The sequence below is a fragment of the Fukomys damarensis genome, unplaced genomic scaffold, assembly GCF_012274545.1.
Source record: "Fukomys damarensis isolate Sample0158 unplaced genomic scaffold, DMR_v1.0_HiC HiC_scaffold_21, whole genome shotgun sequence".
NCBI classification, from domain to species: Eukaryota; Metazoa; Chordata; class Mammalia; order Rodentia; family Bathyergidae; genus Fukomys; species Fukomys damarensis.
The window spans coordinates 10,129,694-10,151,732 of NW_022900933.1; the positions used below are offsets into that span (position 1 = coordinate 10,129,694).

A 22,039-nucleotide genomic window follows, 5' to 3' on the forward strand; every position below is an offset into this window, starting at 1 on the left:
AACTCTTTGTTCAAGATGTAATTTGCAAATATTTTCTCAGATTATATGGATTGTCTCTTTACTCGGTGGGTTATTTTTTTAGCTATTCTGAATTATTTCATTATTGTGCTCATTGTTGCATATTAATTGTGCAAATTAATGAATTTTATTTTGAAATTCCCATAAGTGTATATGACATACTTTGATTGCATTCACCTTCCTTGCCCTGACAACCTTCCCCTTCCCTAACAATCCGCTTTTTACTTTCACCTCATTTTATTTTTTTCCCTAGATTCCACAAATGAGAAAAAAATATGCAGTACTAGTCTTCCTGAGACTGGCTTATTTTGTTTAACATTATGATCCACAGTTCCATCCATTTTCCTGCAAATTACATAATTTTATTATTCTTTATGATTCAATCATATTGCATTTTATATATATGATATATGATATATATATGATATATATAATATCATATTTTCTTAGTCTTTTCATCAAGGGATGGGTGTCTAGGTTGATTCCATAAACTGATCATTGTGAATAGTGTCACAATAAACCTGGGTATTCAAGTTTTTCTATAGTTTGTTGACATGGATTTCTTGGATACCCAGGAATGATAGGTTTTATGAGGAAACTTCATACTATTTTCCATAGCAGCAGTACTAATATACATTCCCACTAAAGTATAAGGGTTTGTTTATTTCCCCATATCCTCACTAGCATTTCTTTTTCTTTTTTTCCTCAATAATTTCCATTCTGACCAGGGTGAAATGGAATCTAAATGTAGTTTTGATTTGCCTTTCCCTAATGGCTGAATAAGTATAGCATTTTTCATGTTTTTTGGACATGTATACTTCTTCTTTTCAGCAGGATCTGCCCAGTACTTTGCCTATTTATTAAGTTACTTGTTTTTCTGATATAATTATTCTGTGTTCTTTATATATTCTGGATATTAATCTTGTTGGATGAGTGGCCATGAAAGATTCTTTCCCATTCTGTAGACTGTTTTCTCATTTCCTGATTTTGCTGAGCATTTCTTTTGCTATGCAGAATCTTTTCAATTCGATATAATCTCATTCATCAATTCATGCAATCACTTCCTGAGTTTGTTCAGGAGTTATTAACTCTCCCAGTATCTTGAAATGGTTTCCCTATATTTTCATCTAGTAGTTTCAAATTTTAGGGCCATATACTACTATTTTTGATGCATTTTAAATTGATTTTTGTACAGGCTAGGAGATAGAGATCTAGTTTCAAACTTTGATGGGTACATGTCCAGTTTTCCTAACACCATTTATTGAAGAGGCTATCTTTTCTGCATTGTATGTTTTTTATTCCTTTGTGGAGGATCAACTTAGGTGCCCATCAGTTTTACACTCTTGAGTTTATTTCTTGGGTCCTCCACTATTTTCCATTTTTCTACTTCTCTGTTTTACATCAGTACCGTGCTGATTTTGTTACAATGGTTCTATAGTATATTTTGAAATCAGGTATTCTGTTGTCTCCAGCATTGTTGGTTTTGCTCAGGGTTGCTTTGGCTATTTGAATTTTTTTTTTTAATGCTTTCATATGAATTCTCAGACCTAACCCTAGTCTTCTAAAATATGTCATTAGTATGTTGTTGGGTGTTGCCTTGAATCTCCATATCGCTTTGGGTAGTATGACCATTTTAACAATAATAATTTTCCCAATCCACGAACATAGGAAGTCTCTTCATCTCTCAATTGTCTTCATTTTCTTTTTTCAGTGTCTTCTAATGTTCATTGAAGAGGGCTTTCACCTCCTTAGGTGGATTCCTAGATATATTTTTTGTGGCTTTTATGAATGATAACTATTCCTGATTTGTTCCTCAGCAAGTTTATTATTTGTGTATAGGAAAGGTATGTTGATTTTGTATCCATGCTTCTTTAAAATTTGTGTATTATATCTGAGACTTATAGTGTACTCTATTATTTTCTAGGTATGGGTTCATATAACTTGAAAATGGAGAATTTGATCTACTCCTTTCATGTTTGTATCTCATTTATTTTTTGTCTTGCTTAATTATAATTGTGCTGGATAAAATTTCAAATACTATGCTGAATAAGAATGGTGAAAATGGATACCCTTGTTTCTTTTCTGATATTAGAAGAAATGCTTTTAGTTTTTTGTCATTTAGTATGATATTGGCTATGGATTTGTCATACATAGACTTCGTTATATTGAGTTATGATCCGTCTATACCTAATTTAATCAGAGTTTTTATCATAAAGGTGTGTTGAATTTTATCTTTTCTCCATTATGGAGATGATCGTGTGATTTATAAAAAATAAACATTGATTTTTATTGTAGTGATTTTTGTATTTCTTGACTTGGGTGTGTTGTACCAGCCTAGTATCCCTGGGATGGAACCAGTTTGATCATGTTTTATGTATGGTCCTTTAAATGTGATGTTGAATCAATTTTCAAGTATTTCTTTGAGGACTTTTGCATCCATGTTCATTAAGGATATATTGCTCTATAGTTTTTGTCGTGTTGATATCAGGTTTTGGTAAAAGGGTAATACTAGCTTAATAGAATGCATTTAGAAGAATTTCTGCCCTTTGTGTGTTTTATGGAATAGTTTGACAAGTGGTAATACTCAGCAGTGAATCTATCCACTCCTGGGCATTTCTTTCGTGGGAAACTTCTTAATATTGCTTCAAACTCATGCTGGACCTTAATACTGAGGTACACTCCTGTTCTTTTTTATTTTTGAGACAGTTTTGTTAAATTGCTAAGTTGCCTACACTGTGCTTGAACTTGCTGTCATCTGACTTCAGCCTTGTAGAGTGGTGGGATTACAGACATACCACCATACCTGGCTTTCACTTCCCTTTTATAGCAGTCTCACTGTGTCCCACAGGTTTTGGTAGGTTTCTGTTTCCATTTTCATTTGATTCGATAACTTTTAAATTTCTTCCTTGATTTCTTCAGTAGTTAAATACTTGATCAAAAATATATTGTTCAATCTTCATATGTTCATATGCTTTCTACCATATCTCTTGCTGTTAATCTCTAATTTCATCCCATTATGGCCTAATAAACTGTAAACATTTTTAGAATTTTTGGTATATGTGACGATTTGCTTTATGGCCTATAATATCTACTTTGGAGACCATTTTGTGTGCTGATGAAATGAATGTTTATCTGATTTTTTTTTTGTTGTTGTTCTGTTTTTTCTTTTTGGTACCAAGGATTGAAATCAGGCCCTTGCACTTGCAAAGTAGGCAGCAGAACACCTGAGCCAAATCCATGACCCTATCTGTTGTTTTTGAATGGAATATTTTATAGATGTCTGTTGAGTCTGTTTGATATCAAATTGAATTTAACTCTGATGTTTCTGTGTTGGTTTTTTTTCCTAGCTTCTCTGTCTATTGGTATGAATGAGGTTTTGAAATTACCCACTCTTATGATCCTGGGTCATACTGTAGTATTACCTATATCCTGTAGTATTTGTTTTGTAAAATTGGGTGCTTCAACATTCTATTTGATGATTTATAGAAATAATCATATTTGATTCTTTCCTGTTTGTCATTTGCTTGTTTACTCTTCTAGTGAAAATTATTCTTTTTTGTGCTTTTGTCATTATATTTATTGTATTTCCTAGTTTCAATGAAGAATTCCATTGAATATCTTCTTTAGTGCTTGTTTAGTAGATGTGAATTCTTCTACTTTATATTTATCTTGGAGAATCTTTCTCTTTTTATTCTAAAGTATAACTATACAGGATATAGTAACCTAGTTTGGCAGTTGTTTTCTTTCAGAGTTTGAAATACATAAATCTGTGCCACCCTGTCCTTCAGGATTTGTGCCGAGAAATCTACAGGTATTCTGACGTTTGCTTTCATAAGTGACTTTATACTTCTTTCTTGCAGCTATAATATTCTTTGTTTGATGTGAACTTTTGGCAATTTGACTACACTATATTGTGGGAAGAGTCTTTTTGAGGCATGCCTGTTTTGAGTTCTCAATGTCTCCATTATGTACTTGTACCTAAATGACTTACAGGGGAGAAAAAGACCTTAAATTTAAATTCAATCAGAAATGAAGGTGGGAATATTGCTACTGATCTTATAGAAATAAAAAGGATTATAAGAAAATACTATTGACAGTTGTATACCAAAACTTTAGTTGACCTAGATGAAATGGAAAAGTTCTTAGAATTACCTAATAAGTAGTACAAAATGTCAGCAGAACTGTTACAAGTAAAATGACTGTACAAAATCTTCTAACAAAGTGTCGTACAAATTGATATAATACCAAAGAGTATTAACACCAATCTCTAAAACATTTCCAGAAGATGAAAGAGGAGGAAACAGTTTCTAGTTCATTCTGAGAAGCCAGCATTGCTTTACTACAAAATACCATGTTCACTTCGGCAGCACATATACTTTACCACAAAATCCAAAAAAAGTCATCACAAGAAAATTACCTGTCAATATCCTTTATGAATATAGTCACAAAATATGCTAGCATACTGAATCTAACAGTATGTTTAAAAAACTATACACTGTGGCAAAGTAGGAGTTGAGCCAGAATGTGAAACTAGTTTAATTTAAGTAGATTAATTATTGGCCAGTAGTACTCTTAGCACTGCAGAGGATGAGCCCAGAAGTTTGAGATTAGTGTGAACAACGTAAGACCTCATCTCAAGGAAGACAAGAAAGAAAGGAAAAAGAAAGGAGAAAGAGGAAATAGGAAAGGAGGGAGGAAAAGAAAGAAAAGCAATTGTCATAATACCATAATAATAGAATGAATAAAAAAAACATGATCAACTCATTTGACATACAAAAAATATTTTAACACGATTCAACACCATGTTATGATAAAAGGAATTAGATTATGTGTGAATAAAAGGCACCCCCAAAATGTCCATAGCTAACTTCATATTTAGTAGTGAAAAACTGAAAGTTTTCCACAAGGACAAAGTTATTCACTTTCACTACTGCTATTTAATATTATAATAGAAATTCTAGCCAGGACATCCAGACAAAGAAAAAGAAATGAAATGAATCTTTTTAAAAGGAACCTAATTGAAAAGGAAGAAGCAAAACTATCTCTATTCATATATAACATATAATTTGGTAAATTTCAGCAAAGTTGCAGGGTATAGTATCAACACTCAGAAATCATTTGTATTTTTAAACACAGACAATATAAAAAATCTAATTTAAATCAGCATTTATCTGAAAAGAATAAAATCCCTAGGAATAAATATAACCAAATGTATGAAAAACTTGCATATTTACACACACACACACACACACACACGTATGAAATTTATAAAACACTGATGAAAGAAATTAAAGCTGACCTAAACAAGTGGAAAGGCACTCTCTATTAATGGAATAAAACTGTCAGTACTACCTAAAGTGATCTTCAGATTCAGTGTAAAACCTATCAAAATTCCTGATGCCATTTGTTGTAAAAATAGAAAGACTGAACCTGGAATTTTTCTGAAATTGTAAGAGGTTGCAGGAGGTCAAACAATCTCAAAATATTCAGAGATTCACATTTCTCAATTTTATAACTTACTACAGAGTTTATACAAATCAACACAATGTGGTGCTATTGTTACAAGCACTCATGTCTGTACATAACAATCTTATTTGCTTGTTGCTAACCCAATAAAAAGAGGCCATTTACTTTGCTGATAATATAAAAGACCTATTCAAAATTAGCTCCAAGAAGGTGTAAGGGCCTCATTTACTTCATTGCAGAAATTTTCTTCACTTTTCCAGTGGGCTTCAATTTTCATCATAGGAGCCTCAGAGAAGCCTTCTCTGTGTTATTCACTTCTGCTCTATTTTCTGGAGCTCAGTACAATGGCCTTTATGACCCACTGCACCTATGTGGTGTAGATCCAGGTACCAGTGCAGCCCTGAGGCCAGTGCTGATAGGTCTCATTTACTTCAGCCAGCATCTCCCCATATCCAGGTATACAAGTCTTTTATAGGAAAGAACAGAGGAAAGGTGATACATGCCTCTCGATATGTTTAATCTCTCCCAGACATCTTTAGCTCTTTCTTTTTCCTGTGCAAAGGAAACTAATACACAACTCTCTGGGGCTAACACTGACATTCTCTCACTTAATCTGGGCTAAGGAGAGGAGGAGGTGTTTTTCTGCAACAGAAGTTTGGAGAAACAGCTTGTCTCTGAAAGAAGCTACTCTAAAAGGAAAAAAAAATCAAACTTCTAAAGTTTAGTTATGCTATATTGCTTACACTAGTGTTTTTTAAAAAAACCTGTATATGATACAATATGTACATGTATTGAAACATCACATGGTACCCATCAATTTGTACAATTTTTACATTTTACTTAAAAATTTTGTAAATGATAAAGACCTATAGACCCAAGGAAGTAGAATTCTTTTTTTAAGTCATCTTCCTCATCATTGGGACAAAATACCTGACACCTGAAACTTAAAGGAAGAGAGGCCTGTTTTGGCTCACAGTTGGTTAATTCCATGGTCAGCCAGCTCCATGGCAGAAATATATATGGTAGAAGGGCCCAGCATAAAACTTACATAGTGGCATGAATGATGAAACAGTGAGAGAAGGGAGGATCCCGGAGTAACAATCCATTCTCCCAGTTCACATCTCCAACTATGCCCCACCTCCTACAAACATATTTAATTTTTGAACTCATCAATGGATTAAACTACTGACGACTGTATTGCTCCCATGATCCTGTCAACTTCCAAACATGTGAGACTTTGTGGGGACATTTTAGATCTTAATCATAACAGAATTGAAGATCTAAAAATGAGCTTGGAGTACGAAGTCAAGTCTGTGACAATAGCTTTTTTAAAAAGCAGTCTTATCAGTAAATGGTCTTAGGGCAAAAGGATTTCCACACTCAAAAGAAATCAGTTAAAGCTATACATTACACCATGTAAAAAAATGAACTCAGTATGAATTAGTGCTAGTGTAACAGTTTTCACAATAAAGCTCTTCAAAGAAAACAAGGCAAATGTTTATCACCTTGGATTTGGCAGTGGATTTTTATGTAAGACATATTCTTATACAGGACACCAATAATATAAGCAACAACAACAACAACAAAACTTGGTAAATTGAACTTGATGGTTTGTGCATCAAACAACTTTATCAAAAAAGTGAAATGTTCGCTTTAGAAGGGAGAATATATTTAATGAATTTGCATATCTAGCAGGGCTTTATAATGTAGAATAAAAAATAATTCCTAAAACTCAACAGCAGAAGCAATACCAAAATATTTTTTAAAAAACAGGCGAAGAACTTGAATATTGTTCAAAAGATGTACAAGTGATCATTAAGGTTATGAAATGATCTTAATATTATTAGTTGTTACAGAAATGTTAATACAAAAGCAGTAACATATCACAACTTATCCATTAACATGGCCATTTAAAAAAAAACAAAAAGAACAAATGTTGCTAACTATTTTGAGAAATTACACCCTCATATATTGCTGATGGAGATAGCTTAGTGGCTGTGAAAAAGTTTGTAATTCTAAACATAGAATCACCATGCAGTTCTGTCTCATTAGATTATATTTAGTATAATCAAAATATACGGTCAATATTTAAATTTTTAAAAATTCTTATAGTAAAAGGCACACTGCCATTAATCCCTCTCAGAATACTCCTGTTACTTTCACCACACTCTACTATCATTTCTACCACTTTCTGAAGCAGTTGTAGAAGTCCTTTTCTGTGACTATTTTTTAGGTTTGATCAAAATTTGGTCAGTGATCATGCCAATTGCCATTCAACAGAAAAGCAGGCTCCTTCAAACATTATAATGCATCATTTTTATAAAGATACCATATTTATAAATCAGGCACGCTGCAAATCTGGCTCTTCTTCAAAGTCAAAATGACCACGGAAGGTAAACATTTTGAGTTGATTAAGGATATGAAGGCAGTCATAACAGCACAACAAATGACACTTACCAAAAGGACTTGTAGAATTCCTTTATAAAGAGGAGTGATTTGGATGAGTGTGTTTGATGAGAGGGGAATTATTGACAGTGTGTCTTTTACAGTAATAGTTTTTTTTTAATTTAAACCTTCAATATATTTTTAGATTACACCTCATATACCCAAGATAATTGAAATGAGATACTCAGATACTTACATGTCAATGTTTATTGCACCATTATTCATAATAATAAAAAAGAAACAACTGAAGCATCTATCAACAGTGAGTGGATAAACATTACTCAGTCATGAAAGGGAATAAAAATTTGCTACATGCTATAGCACAAAGCCTTTTAAACTTATGCTTACTGAAGTAAGCTGGACACAATATGATTCTGCTTGGTGAAATGTCTACAATAGGCAAGTTCATAGACACAGAAAATACATTAGCATTTACCAGTGACAGGGGCAAGAGAAAATGGAAAGTTATTGCTTAATAGTTATAGTTTCTGTTCAGGGTGATAAACATATTTTGGGAATAGTAATAATGGATAGTATTGGGCATATAATTAATGCCACTGAAGTGCACATTTAAAATGTTTAAAATGCAAGTTTATTAAATACAGTTTTATCATACTGTTAAAAAGGTTTAAAAGGAAAACAACATTTACTCCTAAAACAAGTTTATTTTTAGATTATAGGTTGTATTTTATTGTTGTATATCTGTTATTATAGTATTATTGACAAAGGGGGAATAGATGTAACTCTCAATCCTGCTAGATATCTGAAACGCGTTCAAGTTCTCTAAAATCAGAGAATGAATTATAAGAACAAAATAGATTATAGTAGGAAAAATTTATTGAAAGATCACTTCTGTCTAGGAGAGACAGAAAAGGGTTCCAGAAAGTGAGTTGCCTACCCACCCTATTTCACAAAGGTGTGTTATGGGACAAAGCCACGAGGTAGGTAAGTACAAAATGGGACAAAACTGTAGTCAACTAGTAAGATTACAAGTACAGTTGCTTAGGTAATATTGGTGCAGTGGGAAATCACAATGTGGACATGAGGTGGAACGAAACTATGATCACCCAATAAGATTACAATAAGTGTAGTTACTTAGGTAATATTAATTAAATGAGGATCAAATGGAAAACAACTCATACAAAGAATTTCTTCTAACAGCCTTATAATAATTGCTAACTAATTTAGCTGTCTGCAATATGGTCACATTATATTAATTGCTTTAGATTTGAGGTAACTTGAAATCAGGAAATAGGGATTCTTTAATATCTTTTCAAGATTATTTCACTATTCTGTATCCCTTGACTTTCCATATGAATTTAATAGTTCACTCATCAGTTTTCTAGCACTGATTTCTTAAATCTTACTTTGCCACTTGTAGTTAAGAGTCTTTGAAAAAAATCTTATTTTTTCATAATCATTATTATAGATTATAAGAACTCAATGAAAAAATATACGTAAAATTTTACATAATGCTTGGCACATATTACATACTATGTACAGGTTGAGTATGTTTAATCTGAAAGTCTAAAACCTCAAATATTTCAATATCTGAAACTTCGAGCACCAACAGATGACACAAGTAAATAATTCCATACCTGACCTCATATGACTAAAGGTCAAAGGCCAAGGGTAGCTACAATTACTTTCAGGCTATATGGATAATCTATATCTCAAACCTAAATAAATTTTGTATTTAAAACTTGGTCCTATTCCAAAAATATTTCATTAATGTATGTGAAGATATTCCAAAATTTAAAAAATTGAAATCTGAAACACTTCCTGGCCCAAGCATGTCAGATAAGGAATACTGGACTTATATACTACTGTGATGGGGAAAATAAATAACTCCTATCTTTTAGTTGTCAGATGTGCTGAGTTCTCACAACACTGAGGAATGAAGTTGCAAACCAAAGAAGGAGAGTTTTCTTGGAAATAAAAAGCAGAAATATAACTCCTCGGTTTTCAGTGTCCCAAGTAGGTAGCTATTTCTTAAGGGTAATGTATACAGTAAAATCACATAAGTCAAACTATAATCAATCTTTAGGATTATAAGTATAGTTGCTTAGCTAATATTGATCCAACAGGGAATCAAGGCAGATGACAAGAGTAGGTGGTGAGCATCATTAACTTTAGCTTGTGTATAACCTCTCATCATAGAAAGAACAAAGGCATTCCAGGAAGGGATGGGTCCAGTCTTTCTGGACACCTGGACTTTCTGGATCAAGGCACCTGATATCTATCTGGGCTCACTGGATTAAGCTGTGCTAATGATAGTATAATCTCAACTGCTCTTTAGAGGGACTTGCCTGTTGTGTCTCCATCTTGAGGCCTGGCTCTCTTCAGATTGTCCTCCAATCACAATCTATATGATATGTCCCACTTGTATACTTATTCCCTCAAGGGCCTGATCCCTCCATGTGTGCCAATTAATTTGTATCTAATTTAGCTTCTATAATACTACTTATAATAGTATTTCCATGTCACTACTAGTGTGTAATACTTTTATATATTAACTAAAGTATAAAAGAACTCCATCTCCAGAGTATATTCATTTTTCATTATTGAGATTGTCAGTGTACATATAATGGAAAGAACCATTTAATGTAATTTGGTGTGAGCCATTTGATCAAGGCTTGAATATAGTTAATATGGAATATTGATGACATGATAAACTTATAGATATTTGACATTTCTATGTTTAACAATTCCATGGAAATAGAAGTGTCATTTTCAGTAATCAGTTCAAAGTTCAAAAGTAATAGTTGGTCAGTTACCATCATTTTGATTATAATCAGAAATAGAAAATAAAGGTGGTTAAAAGAAATGTAATCTTGGAAATTGCAACTTTTCAAAAAAATAACATGCTGCTTGCAAATGAGATTATTTGTTTATTGAACGTTTTCAATTTTTACCTCCTTTCTCATTTATAAAGCTCTCCAAATTTCCTGTTTTTAATCACTTCATCATATATAGTAAACTGTTACTTCATTAGCATACTATTTATATGCATATGCGTATGTTTTATAAACATTAAATCCAAGTTGGAATATGTTAAACCATACACACACACACACACACACACACACACATATTTCTTTTTTTTCTCATTGAGCTTATTTGTACATTTTAGGTATACAGCACAGTTACATTCATCATTGGGATCTTGTACTTTTACATGACAGGTCTTCAGCCCCTCCTCCCTTCCCTATTTAAAAATACTTTATTTCCATTTTTTCATTTTCTCATGTTTTTTTTTTCCTTTTCTCTTATTCCCTTTCCCCCACCCTTCCCATTTTCCCTACACCTTTAGCCCTTTTCTTCCTATTTCACATTGTCAATTATATCACTAGGATCTTATGTATCATTATAATTTTTCACACCAGAGAAACTATTCAGTATTTTTACATGTGTGACTTATTTATTTCACTTAGGAGTATATCCTCGATATGTATCCATTTTCTATGAATGACTCTTAATTTCCCATTCTTTATGGCTGGGTAGTATTCCATTTTATAGAAAAACCACATCTTCTTTATCCAGTCTCCAACTGATGGGCAATTGGGCTGTTTCCAAGTTTTAGCTATTGCAAACAGTACCACTATAAACATAGGTGCACATAACCATATATATATTTCTTACCCTATCTTTTAACATTCAAAACCATCCTCATTGGCCAGATGTGGTGGTACATGCCTTAATACTAACACTTGACAGGTAGAGATGGGAGGATCCCTTGTAAGTACTATGTAGCCTGAACTACATAGTAAGACCTATCTCACAAAACCCAAAACAAACAAACAACATGGTTATTCAAACAAGTTTGAAATTGATGTTGGAGATGCAGTAATACTATTCTTAAAGATAATCAAGAGAAAAATTAGTTACTTATTGCAAGTTTGTTTATACTGTTCCTGAAGATGTCAGCCATTTTTATCATGGCATTGTTGAATTATTTTAGTAACAAATTGAAACTATTCTTGAATGTATTCCATTTGTGTAACTGTTGCTGTATGCTTCTTTAATTATAATAGTCTATTTTATAATGATAGGTCTTTTTGAAATAGGTCTTTTTGAAAGTTATTTTGAAATAATTTTAAAGTTTCTGAATTGCTCTTCTATTTCAGTAATTTTATCATTCATATCCCCACAATCTCAACTGCTACTGAGTCACTTTAATAACTGCCAATGAAACCTTTTTTAAAAAACTACAAACTTTAGGACTGGGGATTTAGCTCAGTGGTTCTGTCGCCTGCCTTGCAAGGGCAAGATCCTGAGTTTAATCCCCAGTACCAAAAACAAACAAAAAAACCTGCTTTAATTCTGTTACAAAAAGATATGGATTTTTATTTTTAGTAACCTGTAGTACTGCTTTTTTAGTATTGTCCTTTCTTTTCCCCCCTTTTTTTTTGTCTTGCTCCTTATCTAATTATCTTATTGAGTACATCCCTGATATGCCTTACATGAAGTGAATTAAGTTAAAATTCTTTAGTGATTACAGCATTTAGTTGTGGCACTTTTAATAATCTAAGAGAATTCTCAAATAAGAATCTGAATAATAGTTTCATTAGCAAGAATAAATGATAATGCTAGTTTTTCAATTAAGTCATTCAGTTGATTTCTTAGTTCATACTTTTATTAGTACATGTTTGCAGTACATAATGATTCCATTTCTATTAAGGTAATTATTAATTCAAATAAATAACCAGAAAGTTCCTTTGTAAATAAAGAATTAGAGCAAAGGCAGTTAGATAATTTTGGAGTTTTACAGCCTAGAGCACTTGATACAGATGTGATAGGCACAACAAATGTCCTGCCTTTAGGAGGTACATTTAAAAAGTAAAATGAAACAGATAAAATTATTAACTTAATAATGTACTTTTATAATTCAGTGTATCCAGAATATTATTTTAACATAATATTTGCAAATTATTCATTTTTCATAGTAAGCATTCAAAGTTTGATGTATACTTTATACCTAAATATTTATTAACGTATCTACTAGTTCCTTAAAAATTACTGAATGTCTTTATGGCTCAATTTCCCCCCTTTTTAATAGACAGAATGAAATTAGGTAGCATACATATCATGCTTGTATTATACAAATCTTGGTCCCTTGCTAAAAATCATGAATATTACAAGGGAAAGGAAATATATTAGGGATTAAATTATTTGTAACCCCCCAAATTCCTTTCTCTTTTTGTTGAATACTGCCAAGCATTGTTCTTAAAATGTGAAAAAAATAAAAACAAAAATCAGTAAGAAAAATTTATTTGTAGATAAAAATCTAACTTAATGTTTCCTCTTTTGGTACTAATTTTTTAGCTCTTTTAAACTAATAAAGGGGAAACTTACAAACTTTTTCCTCCATTACTAATGCAGTAGGCCTTGAGAAGTTACTGGTGGCTTTCTGGTGTGAATACTATAAATCTTCCATTTTTTAAATACATTGTTGCTGGTTTTGAGAATATTTTTTTCTCCTAATTTCAGGTTGGGTGGGACTATATCAGCATACAAGATAGTACCAGATGAAATAGAAGAAATCAAGGTATAGTATGGCACTTTTCACCTCTAACAGTCTTAGTATTTTGATGGGGATGTGGCAAAAGAACTCACATCACTGAATCTTTAGTTATGCTATACTATTGTTACACTGCCAGTTATTCATCTTGAATTAAATATATATCTAATAGATAATTGCCATCACATTTTATCTGGTTTTTGCAGTGCATTTATGGGAAAATATTAGGAAATTCAAAAAGCAACACTTTCCTATGAAATTCATAGAGAAAGTAGAGAAGAAAGCATATACATTCTGCATATACATTAGTCTGTATAATCTGTTATCTTTGTATCTTGTTGCAATTTCTTTTCCCTATAATCCTTTACCAGTAATAAATAAGTCCTTTAGTAGGTATTTCCTGATTTCTTTTTAAAATACAAATGCCAATTTCATTTAAATGTGTATTACAATAAATAATTGACCTTACTCTTTAAAAATTAGAGCATTGCTATGTTCTTGTCTTTAACTTTTTACTAAGTCCTGTAGAATGTTAATCATCTAGCACAACTTGTTGCTCTTCTCTGGAAACAAACAATTTACCATATATTCAGAAATGAGCTTATTCATAAATGAAGTTTAACAACTGGATATCAGTAGACAAGAATAAACAATACTATTTATGTTATTAACAATTACATATAAAAGCAAACTATTGTACATAATTTGACTAAACTTTTTATGATCAAATTCAATGTAATTCAAACATTAATAATTTGTATTATTTTTACATTGGTTTAGCCCACTAATCATTATTATGAGATATGTCATTAATTTCAAAATATCAACTCTTCTAATGTGTAATCAACATCAGGAATTTATACAATTATTCTATTGTAGCACCAAAAAAAATTTCAAGAAATTCATTCCAACTTGATATAATTAAGACGGATGAACCAACTGAGAGGAACCTTATGTCTAATCAATGTCCCTAATTTTTCTCAGATTTGAAAATGGAAAGAAATAATTATAAACTTGTAAAGAATTGTTTGAGGTTCAGTAGTTACTCTGAAAATATAAGTACCATTAAATAGTCTGAAACATGTGTATGTTGCTTTTTAAAATACATTTATAGTGACTCCGAGAAAAACCAAAACTCTAGAAACTTAAGCAATCAATAAACATATAAAAATGAAACATTTGTATGAACAACATAGTTTAAATCCACCATAAAGTTAGTCTGTCTTATAATACAGTAAAATATGTGTTAAGGTACTCATGATAAAAATCCTGACAAAAATAGGTATAGAAGGACCTTACCTCAAAATGGAAAACAATTTACAACAAACCCACAGCCAATATCATACTAAATGGGGAAAAACTGAAAATGTTTACTCTAAAACTGGGAATAAGGGATTTCTTCTATCACTACCTCTATAATAAAAACTGTGGAATTTGAAGAAAGTGATTGAGGAGGACATTAGAAAGTAGACATTTTCTGTTCCTTGAGAGGCAGAGTTAGTATTGTCAAAGTGGCCATATTATCAAAACTGATAAATAACTTAATGCATATCATTTCAACAATAGTCTTCATAGAACTAGAAAAAGAAATCTTAAAATTTGAATGGAACTCAAAGAGACCAGAATAGCCAAAGCAATCCTGAGCAAAAGTCAAAGTAAAAGATACTACAATCCTGGATTTCAAGTTATCCTTCAACATATAAGAATAGAAACTGCATGATACTGGTAAAAACTGACATGTAGACAGTGGAATAGAATAGAAGACAAAGAAACACGTTATGTACCTTTAGCCATCTTATTTTTGACAAAGGGGCTTAAAAACTTATACAGGAAAAAAGGTAGCTCTTAACAAATGGTGCTGGAAAACTGTCCATGTACAGAAGAATGAATCCAGAACCCTATCTCTCACCTTGCCATCAAATCAAATGAAAATGAATCAAACATATGTATACAAAAGCAGAAATCCTGAAGCTTCTGGAAGATAAAATAGGGAAAGCAATTGAAGACATAGGCATAGGCAAGGACCTCCTCATCAAAAATCCAAAGCACAGATAATAATATCAAGAACCAACAAATGGGACTACATCAAATTTAAAGGGCTTTGCAGAGCAAAGGAAACAATATAAACAGAGTGAATAGGCAACCTGCAGTTCCCTAAAATGAATGTAATTAATATCACAGTAATATACCAATAAAAGAACGTGAGGAACAAAAAATATAAATAAATAAAATACATGTTAAGTGATAAAAATAAGTGAAGAGTTCTGGGAAAATACATAAAAGGGAACCTTGCCATTTGAAAAATAAACAAAGTCCTTCTAAAATGAAAATTCTGCAAGCTGGAGTTGTGTGCAGAGGTACTTGTGAAAGAAATATGTAGGAGAAAATATGGCACCAGATCACAAGGTATAAAAAAGACCTAGTGAAATACAGGGTTTGAAATGGGCCTTTATGTCATGTTAATCAATTTGGATTCTATCCTGAAAACTGTAGTGTACCTTTATATAAGTTTAGAAAGGAAAGTAACGCACCTAATTTGTGTGATAATTTTTATAGCTTTTCTGTGTATTAGAATGATGCTATTTTGTGCAGATAAAGAGGTTCTGAGTAGGAGAAAGGAAACTGGATTGTAGGAATTTGGGCATAGAATGAATAATACTTGAATTAAAGCAGTGGCAGTGAGGCTGAAGAAAAAAATTGGGTTCAAAAAATATAACTTACAAAAATAGATTAATTATTTAATCATTCATTAGATGTTTAGGAGAAGAAGAAAAAATTGCCTCAGATTTCTGGCTTGGGAGATTGAGTGTATTTGTTGCTGTTCACTTAAAACAGGATATACTGGAGAGGGAATACTTTTGAGAGCACAGAGTATATGTTTTAGACCTATTGAATTTGAAGTCCTTCTCAGATAATCAAATATCTACTGTGATACTGGATAAATCAGCCTGTAATTCAGAAAGGAGATACAGTCTACTGATTGATTTTTGAGATTTGAACTCATACAGTGGTTAGTTGAAGCTATTCTATTGATTAAAATCAAATGGAAAAGTTATATGAGGTAATACTGAAAATTATGAGGTATTGAAATATGAGGTACTGAAAATGAAGCATAGAGCAGGCACAACCTAAAACCTGAGGATTCATATATATGCTGTTTAATTTGTTAACTTACACAAATACAACCTCTTTTAATGGTGACTTTTCACTAAGATTTTTTTAAAATCTAGAACTATGAATTGTCTTTCAAGAGGTTCCTTTAAAAATCATGATTTTTAGATGTGAAATAACATGACTTTTTCCATCAAATACTCCTAATATATCTAAAATAACTTCCAGAAACTTTGATCCCTGAGGCATAAAAGATGGGCAATTGATGTTGTTTCACAGACAGTGAAAAAAAAGCTTTATAAACTGTTTCATCCATATTTTATGCACCATTAATATTTTCAGATAAAATCAGATATATTCTCTTTTGCCCACCTACAATATTCTAGCCAGGTATTTAGAGTGATAACTTGTTGTGCAAGGATAAAGATGGAAGAATAGCTCCTTGCTCAGCCCTACCAACATAACCAGATGTTATGCCCTGTACATAGGTTCCACCAAGGTCTTGTGTACTCATAGGTGGAGTTTTTCAGAGGTGGCTGAATCTAGAGTGTGTGGATTTCAATTGAGGTTGTAATACTGGGATTAAGGGCATGTGGTACTGGATTAGTCCACTAATTGGTTAATCATAGTTCTAGCTATGGGTAATAGGAAGCCCCACCCTGGGTGTGTGTGGCTCCACCCAAAAAGCTTGTAGCTGGATGGAATAAAAGGGAAAGGGAGGCTTGCTGCTACTGTTTGCTGCTTGCTGTCTCCTCCTACCCTGCCATGGACTGTTTCTCCTCTGCCATGTCACTCTGCCTTGGAGCCAGCTGACTATGGGCTGAAACATACAAATTGTGAGCTGAAATAAACCTTTCCTCCTTTAACTTGTGAGTGTTGTGTATTTTGTTTCAACAGTGAGAAAAGTAACCAAAACACCAGGTAAGGATAAATAACCCTGACATCTCATTCTGTTGGATGGGGGGAAATGAGGTTGAAAATCAGATTTCTTCTTGGCTGTTCTAAAATTGTGGGGGAATCAAGTTTTCTGTTGGTATTTGACTTAAGAAAGATGAGCATTGCTTTAAATTTTTTCCCCCCTTAGGCAACTCTTAGCTAGACAGACAATGCTTTTGTAGGACCAATTTTTTGCTTGTGGCTCTTAGTGGTTCCAACACCCTGTCCACAAAACAGTATATGGGAAATAATAAGGAAACCCAACAAATTCATTGCCATGTTATTTCTTAAGTCTTAAAATTTTTAGGCAGTCTGCCATTTTCTTTGCATTTTTTGAGTATTTCTGTGTATTTCCTAATATCCAGGAATTTTAGATTTATAATACTATTATGCTATGGTATGCAAAATATGTACTGTAAATACTTAACGCAATTATATTTAAAATGTAGTAAGGTAAATGTAACTATGTATAAGTAAGGTTTCTGCATTTCAGTAGAAGTGGTAAAGTGTCAATACCAGTAAAGTATAATAAGTCTTGTCTGTATTTTAAAACCTACAGAAGTGATGGTGAACCTATAACATGTATGCTGCCGCAGGGTGTTCGTTGTCATTGAAAGGTCTAAAAGATTTGCCATCACTGACCTAGAGTGACTACTAAGAGAAGTATACAAAGCAACATACTGAAAATACTACAAATAAAAATGAGATTCTAATAACTATTTAAGTGTTTTAGTAAGGCTAGCATATATAAATAAAAATAAGAAACAAGGGGCACAAATGAAAATGAGTCCACAAGTGGCAGGCTTAATTAAGCCTTAAGATATCAACAACTATCTTAAATATAAATAATCAAAATATGACAACCAGAAGATGTAATTTGACGAGTGTTTTCTCAATGAGTTTCTTAAGAAACTGATTTCAAAACAATGACTTAATAGATTGTAAATAAAAGGATTGAAAAGTTATACCCTCCAGGGCTGGGGATTTAACTCAGCAGTTCGGTGGCCTGCCTTGCCATCACAAGGACCCAAGTTCAATTCCCAGTACCAAAAAAAAAAGAAAGAAAGAAAAGAAAAGTTATACTCTCCAAATATTAATTTTAAAAAGTCAAGTAGGAGTGGCTGTAGTCAATATAAGTTTAGGCAGACTTAGAAAAAATACTATACTAGACTCAGTAGGGACATTACATTATGCAAAAGGTTCTATAAAAAAAACATGGTGATCTTAAAAAGCATCCATACCAAAAGTAGACATATAAAGAATACTTCACCTAAAATTAAAGAATGCACTTGAGACATTTGCAAAAAAAGATGCCATATGCAAACAATCAATAAACTATACCCTGGGCTGTAAGACAAACTACAACAAATATTGTAAAATGGAAATTATACTTAATATGTCTTCACATGATAATGGAACTAAAACAGAAATAACAGATTAGAGGAAAATCTCTTAACGTGAGAATTAAAATACATGCTTGTAAATAATCCATAAATCAAAGAAGAACATCTCAAAATATGGAAGGCAGCTAAAACAGAGCTGAGAGGACAATGTACAATGGTGAATATTTATATTAAAGAAGAAAGTTTTCATATCAATAAGTTTCTCCCTCAAACAAAGGGAAAAAGGAAAATAAACTGAACACAAAGAGAAGTAATTAAAGATTGAAAATGGGAAACTAATACACAAAACTGAATAAAATTTATAGCTGATTATTTTAAACACTTGAAAAAAATGATAAACCTTTTGCTAGAGTAACAGATAAGAAAAGATACAGAAGGTACTATACTATTCTTGAAATGTCAAAATTGTAGGCATATAAAATGACAAGTGGAGTCAGACAGGAAGGAGAAATAGGCTGAAAGGTTTCTATGAATATAAAATGGCAACATGAAAAATAACTTGTGATGGAGATGTTATATATATCTGGACTATAATGATCGGCACACAAATCTACATACATAATAAAAGAGTGTAGAAAATATACACAAGGGTGAAAGGGGTGAAGGAAGGGTATGGGAAAAAAATATCAAGACATATCAGTAAAGGTACAAGATCCCAATGATGAATGAACTGTATTGTTTGTTTTAAATGTACCAGTAAACTTAATGGGAAAAAAATAAATAAAAATAAAAGAAAATACACACAAATCTAAATAAGGTTGATGCACTGCCTCGTTTGTTTTTTGGTTGTGTTGCTGTGTAATACACAAGTGTACACAAGTTATTATCATTGGAAAAATCTGGTTGAAGGATGAAGATGTGGCTTCTCTGGCTTATTTTTTATTACTATCGGAAGATCTATAAAACATTTTTTATATATTCAAACTAAAATTTACATAGCCATTTATTAAATTTACCTTTAATTTGAGAATCAAAGATACCTTTACAAAATGAATGCTCACATTCAGAAATGTAATTTAAATCTGACAGTAGAATTTAGTTTTGCTGATATAATCTTTTAAATTTCTTTTAACAAATGTATTTAGTCTATCCTATTTTCTGTTTTCTACCCTTAGTCTATAATTTTTATATTAACATAAGTATAAAATATATTTAAAATTGGATTATCAGAAAACTCACTTTTGCACATAGTGCCTGAAGAGTTCTGTGAACCTGTTTGCCAGTAAAACAGCCATAATTGATGAAAATTATAATAAAACAACCATTTAGAGTATCTGGATGTTGTTCTAATGCTTTACCACAAATGAGGAAACATGAATTCCAGTAAAACTACTAAATGTAAGATAAAAGAGTTTGTAGCATTTTAGAAACCTAATCCTTCTCCTATCCTGGTTCAGCCTGATGGAGGATTTGCTGTGGGCAGACAGGACCTCCAGTATGGGGCTCTATCTATCCTGGCCCTCACTTAAGGTTTGCAGTATTTCTCTGATTTGGACAGGCATCCATCATTTTTCATGCCATCAACTCTGACTTACAGAGGCTAAATTCCTGATCATCTTGTCTGATAGGGCAATTCTTCCTGCCTCCCCACAACCCTGACTCATAGCAAAGAAGTAGTTCTGGGCACAGTAGAATTACAATACTGCAGTCCTCGTCACTCTTACTGTATCTTTCTCATAGCATAAAACATGTATGTCAGGAGAGATCAACCGGGGGTTACTATCATTATACAGCATTAAGAACAGTGCTCACATATATTATTGTTCAGACAGGGGTAGTCCATAAGAACAGTTTGCTCCAAAAATCTTTGCAAGAAACTGACGACCTTAACTAAAATAGAATGTGGAAGCTATCAAGCTAAAGAATTCTTTAAAACAAAGGAGACTTTGGTAGTAGGTTAATAATCAAGAGGAAGATAGTCATTGCTTAAAGAGTAAGAAACTAAGCCAGCTAGTTTATCAGAGAGATCCTGGAAGACACATGACTAAAAAGAGTCCTCCCAGGTTAGAATAAACTCAAAGGCTGAACTAAAGAACTATCTCTGCTTGAATTTCATTGGATCAGTCTGTGAAGTAACTTTGTACTAAGATATTGTTTAAAACAGCAATGGTAATTATTAGGACAAGTAGTATTGAAAATTAGTGGAGTCTATAACCCAATGTGATGGGGGGAAAAAAAGGCAAATAGTTTAACAGAAAGATCAGAGAAAGAAAAGAAATAATTCAAAGATAGTCATGCAGAGGTGATAGTGTTTGTGCCTCCGCTGAGCCCTCTGAGAAGTAACATCAGAGACTTCACCCTGGGTAGAAATAGACTTTACAGGTTTTACATTTATTGAAGGAGGAAAAGAAATATGCTCCACAGAGAGCAGGCTGGATAATTTGGCTCACAGCAGCCACAAGGTTATTGATGAGGCTCTTTTGTATCTCTGGATTGTTTCTCTCCCATACAAACAGGGCATTTGAGAGAGTTGTCCTATCAGAAAATCTCTTGGCCTCACATCAAATCAAATATAAATGAAGAATTGAAGATAGCACTTTCTGATTGGTTCCCTGTACAGTGCTACAAGAACATTCGGATTCTGTGCTCTGGTCATGTGTTCTGGATCTCTGTGATCCATATATCATACCCACTTGCTCAACTAATTTCCCCCAACCTAAGAAGCTCAAGTTCCTTAAAGGAGAAAGAGGCAAGAGGAGGCAGTGCTGACTTGTTGTTCTGTTTGGGCCTCAGCAGAGTGGATGATTTCTGCCCTCTTTAGTGAGAATTTACTGATTTGAATGATAATCTCTACCAGAAAAACTACCAGGCACACTCAGAAGCAATGTTCTAACAACTGTCTGAGCTTTTTAAGTTGATGTATAATATTAACTTCAAGAAATAGAGAATATCAATAGAGATGGATTTTTTTTTCAAATTAAAAGAACTTAATCCAGTTCTGAAGATGAAAGTACGATAATGAATTACAGGGACTCAACAGCAGATTTGAATTAGCAGAACTTGAAGACAGAACAATAGAATTTGTTCAAGCCAAAAAAACAGAGAAAAGAGAACAAAGAAAACTGAACATAGCTTCATAAATGTGGAGCACCATTAAGCTCACCAACATTTGCATGATGAGATCACAAAAAAGAAAATA

The 22,039-nt window shown here is 32.5% G+C and overlaps 1 protein-coding gene across 7 annotated transcripts in view; it reads left to right on the forward strand.

The window, feature by feature from the left end:
- The window catches only part of Gphn (gephyrin), a 559,105-nt gene that overhangs the window by 196,156 nt on the left and 340,910 nt on the right, over positions 1 to 22,039 (forward strand). For all 7 annotated transcript variants that reach the window (XM_033766935.1, XM_033766936.1, XM_033766937.1 and 4 more), the window contains exon 3: positions 13,420 to 13,477. In XM_033766935.1, coding sequence (XP_033622826.1) covers positions 13,420 to 13,477 — 58 coding nt within the window. The remainder of the gene's footprint in view (positions 1 to 13,419; positions 13,478 to 22,039) is intronic.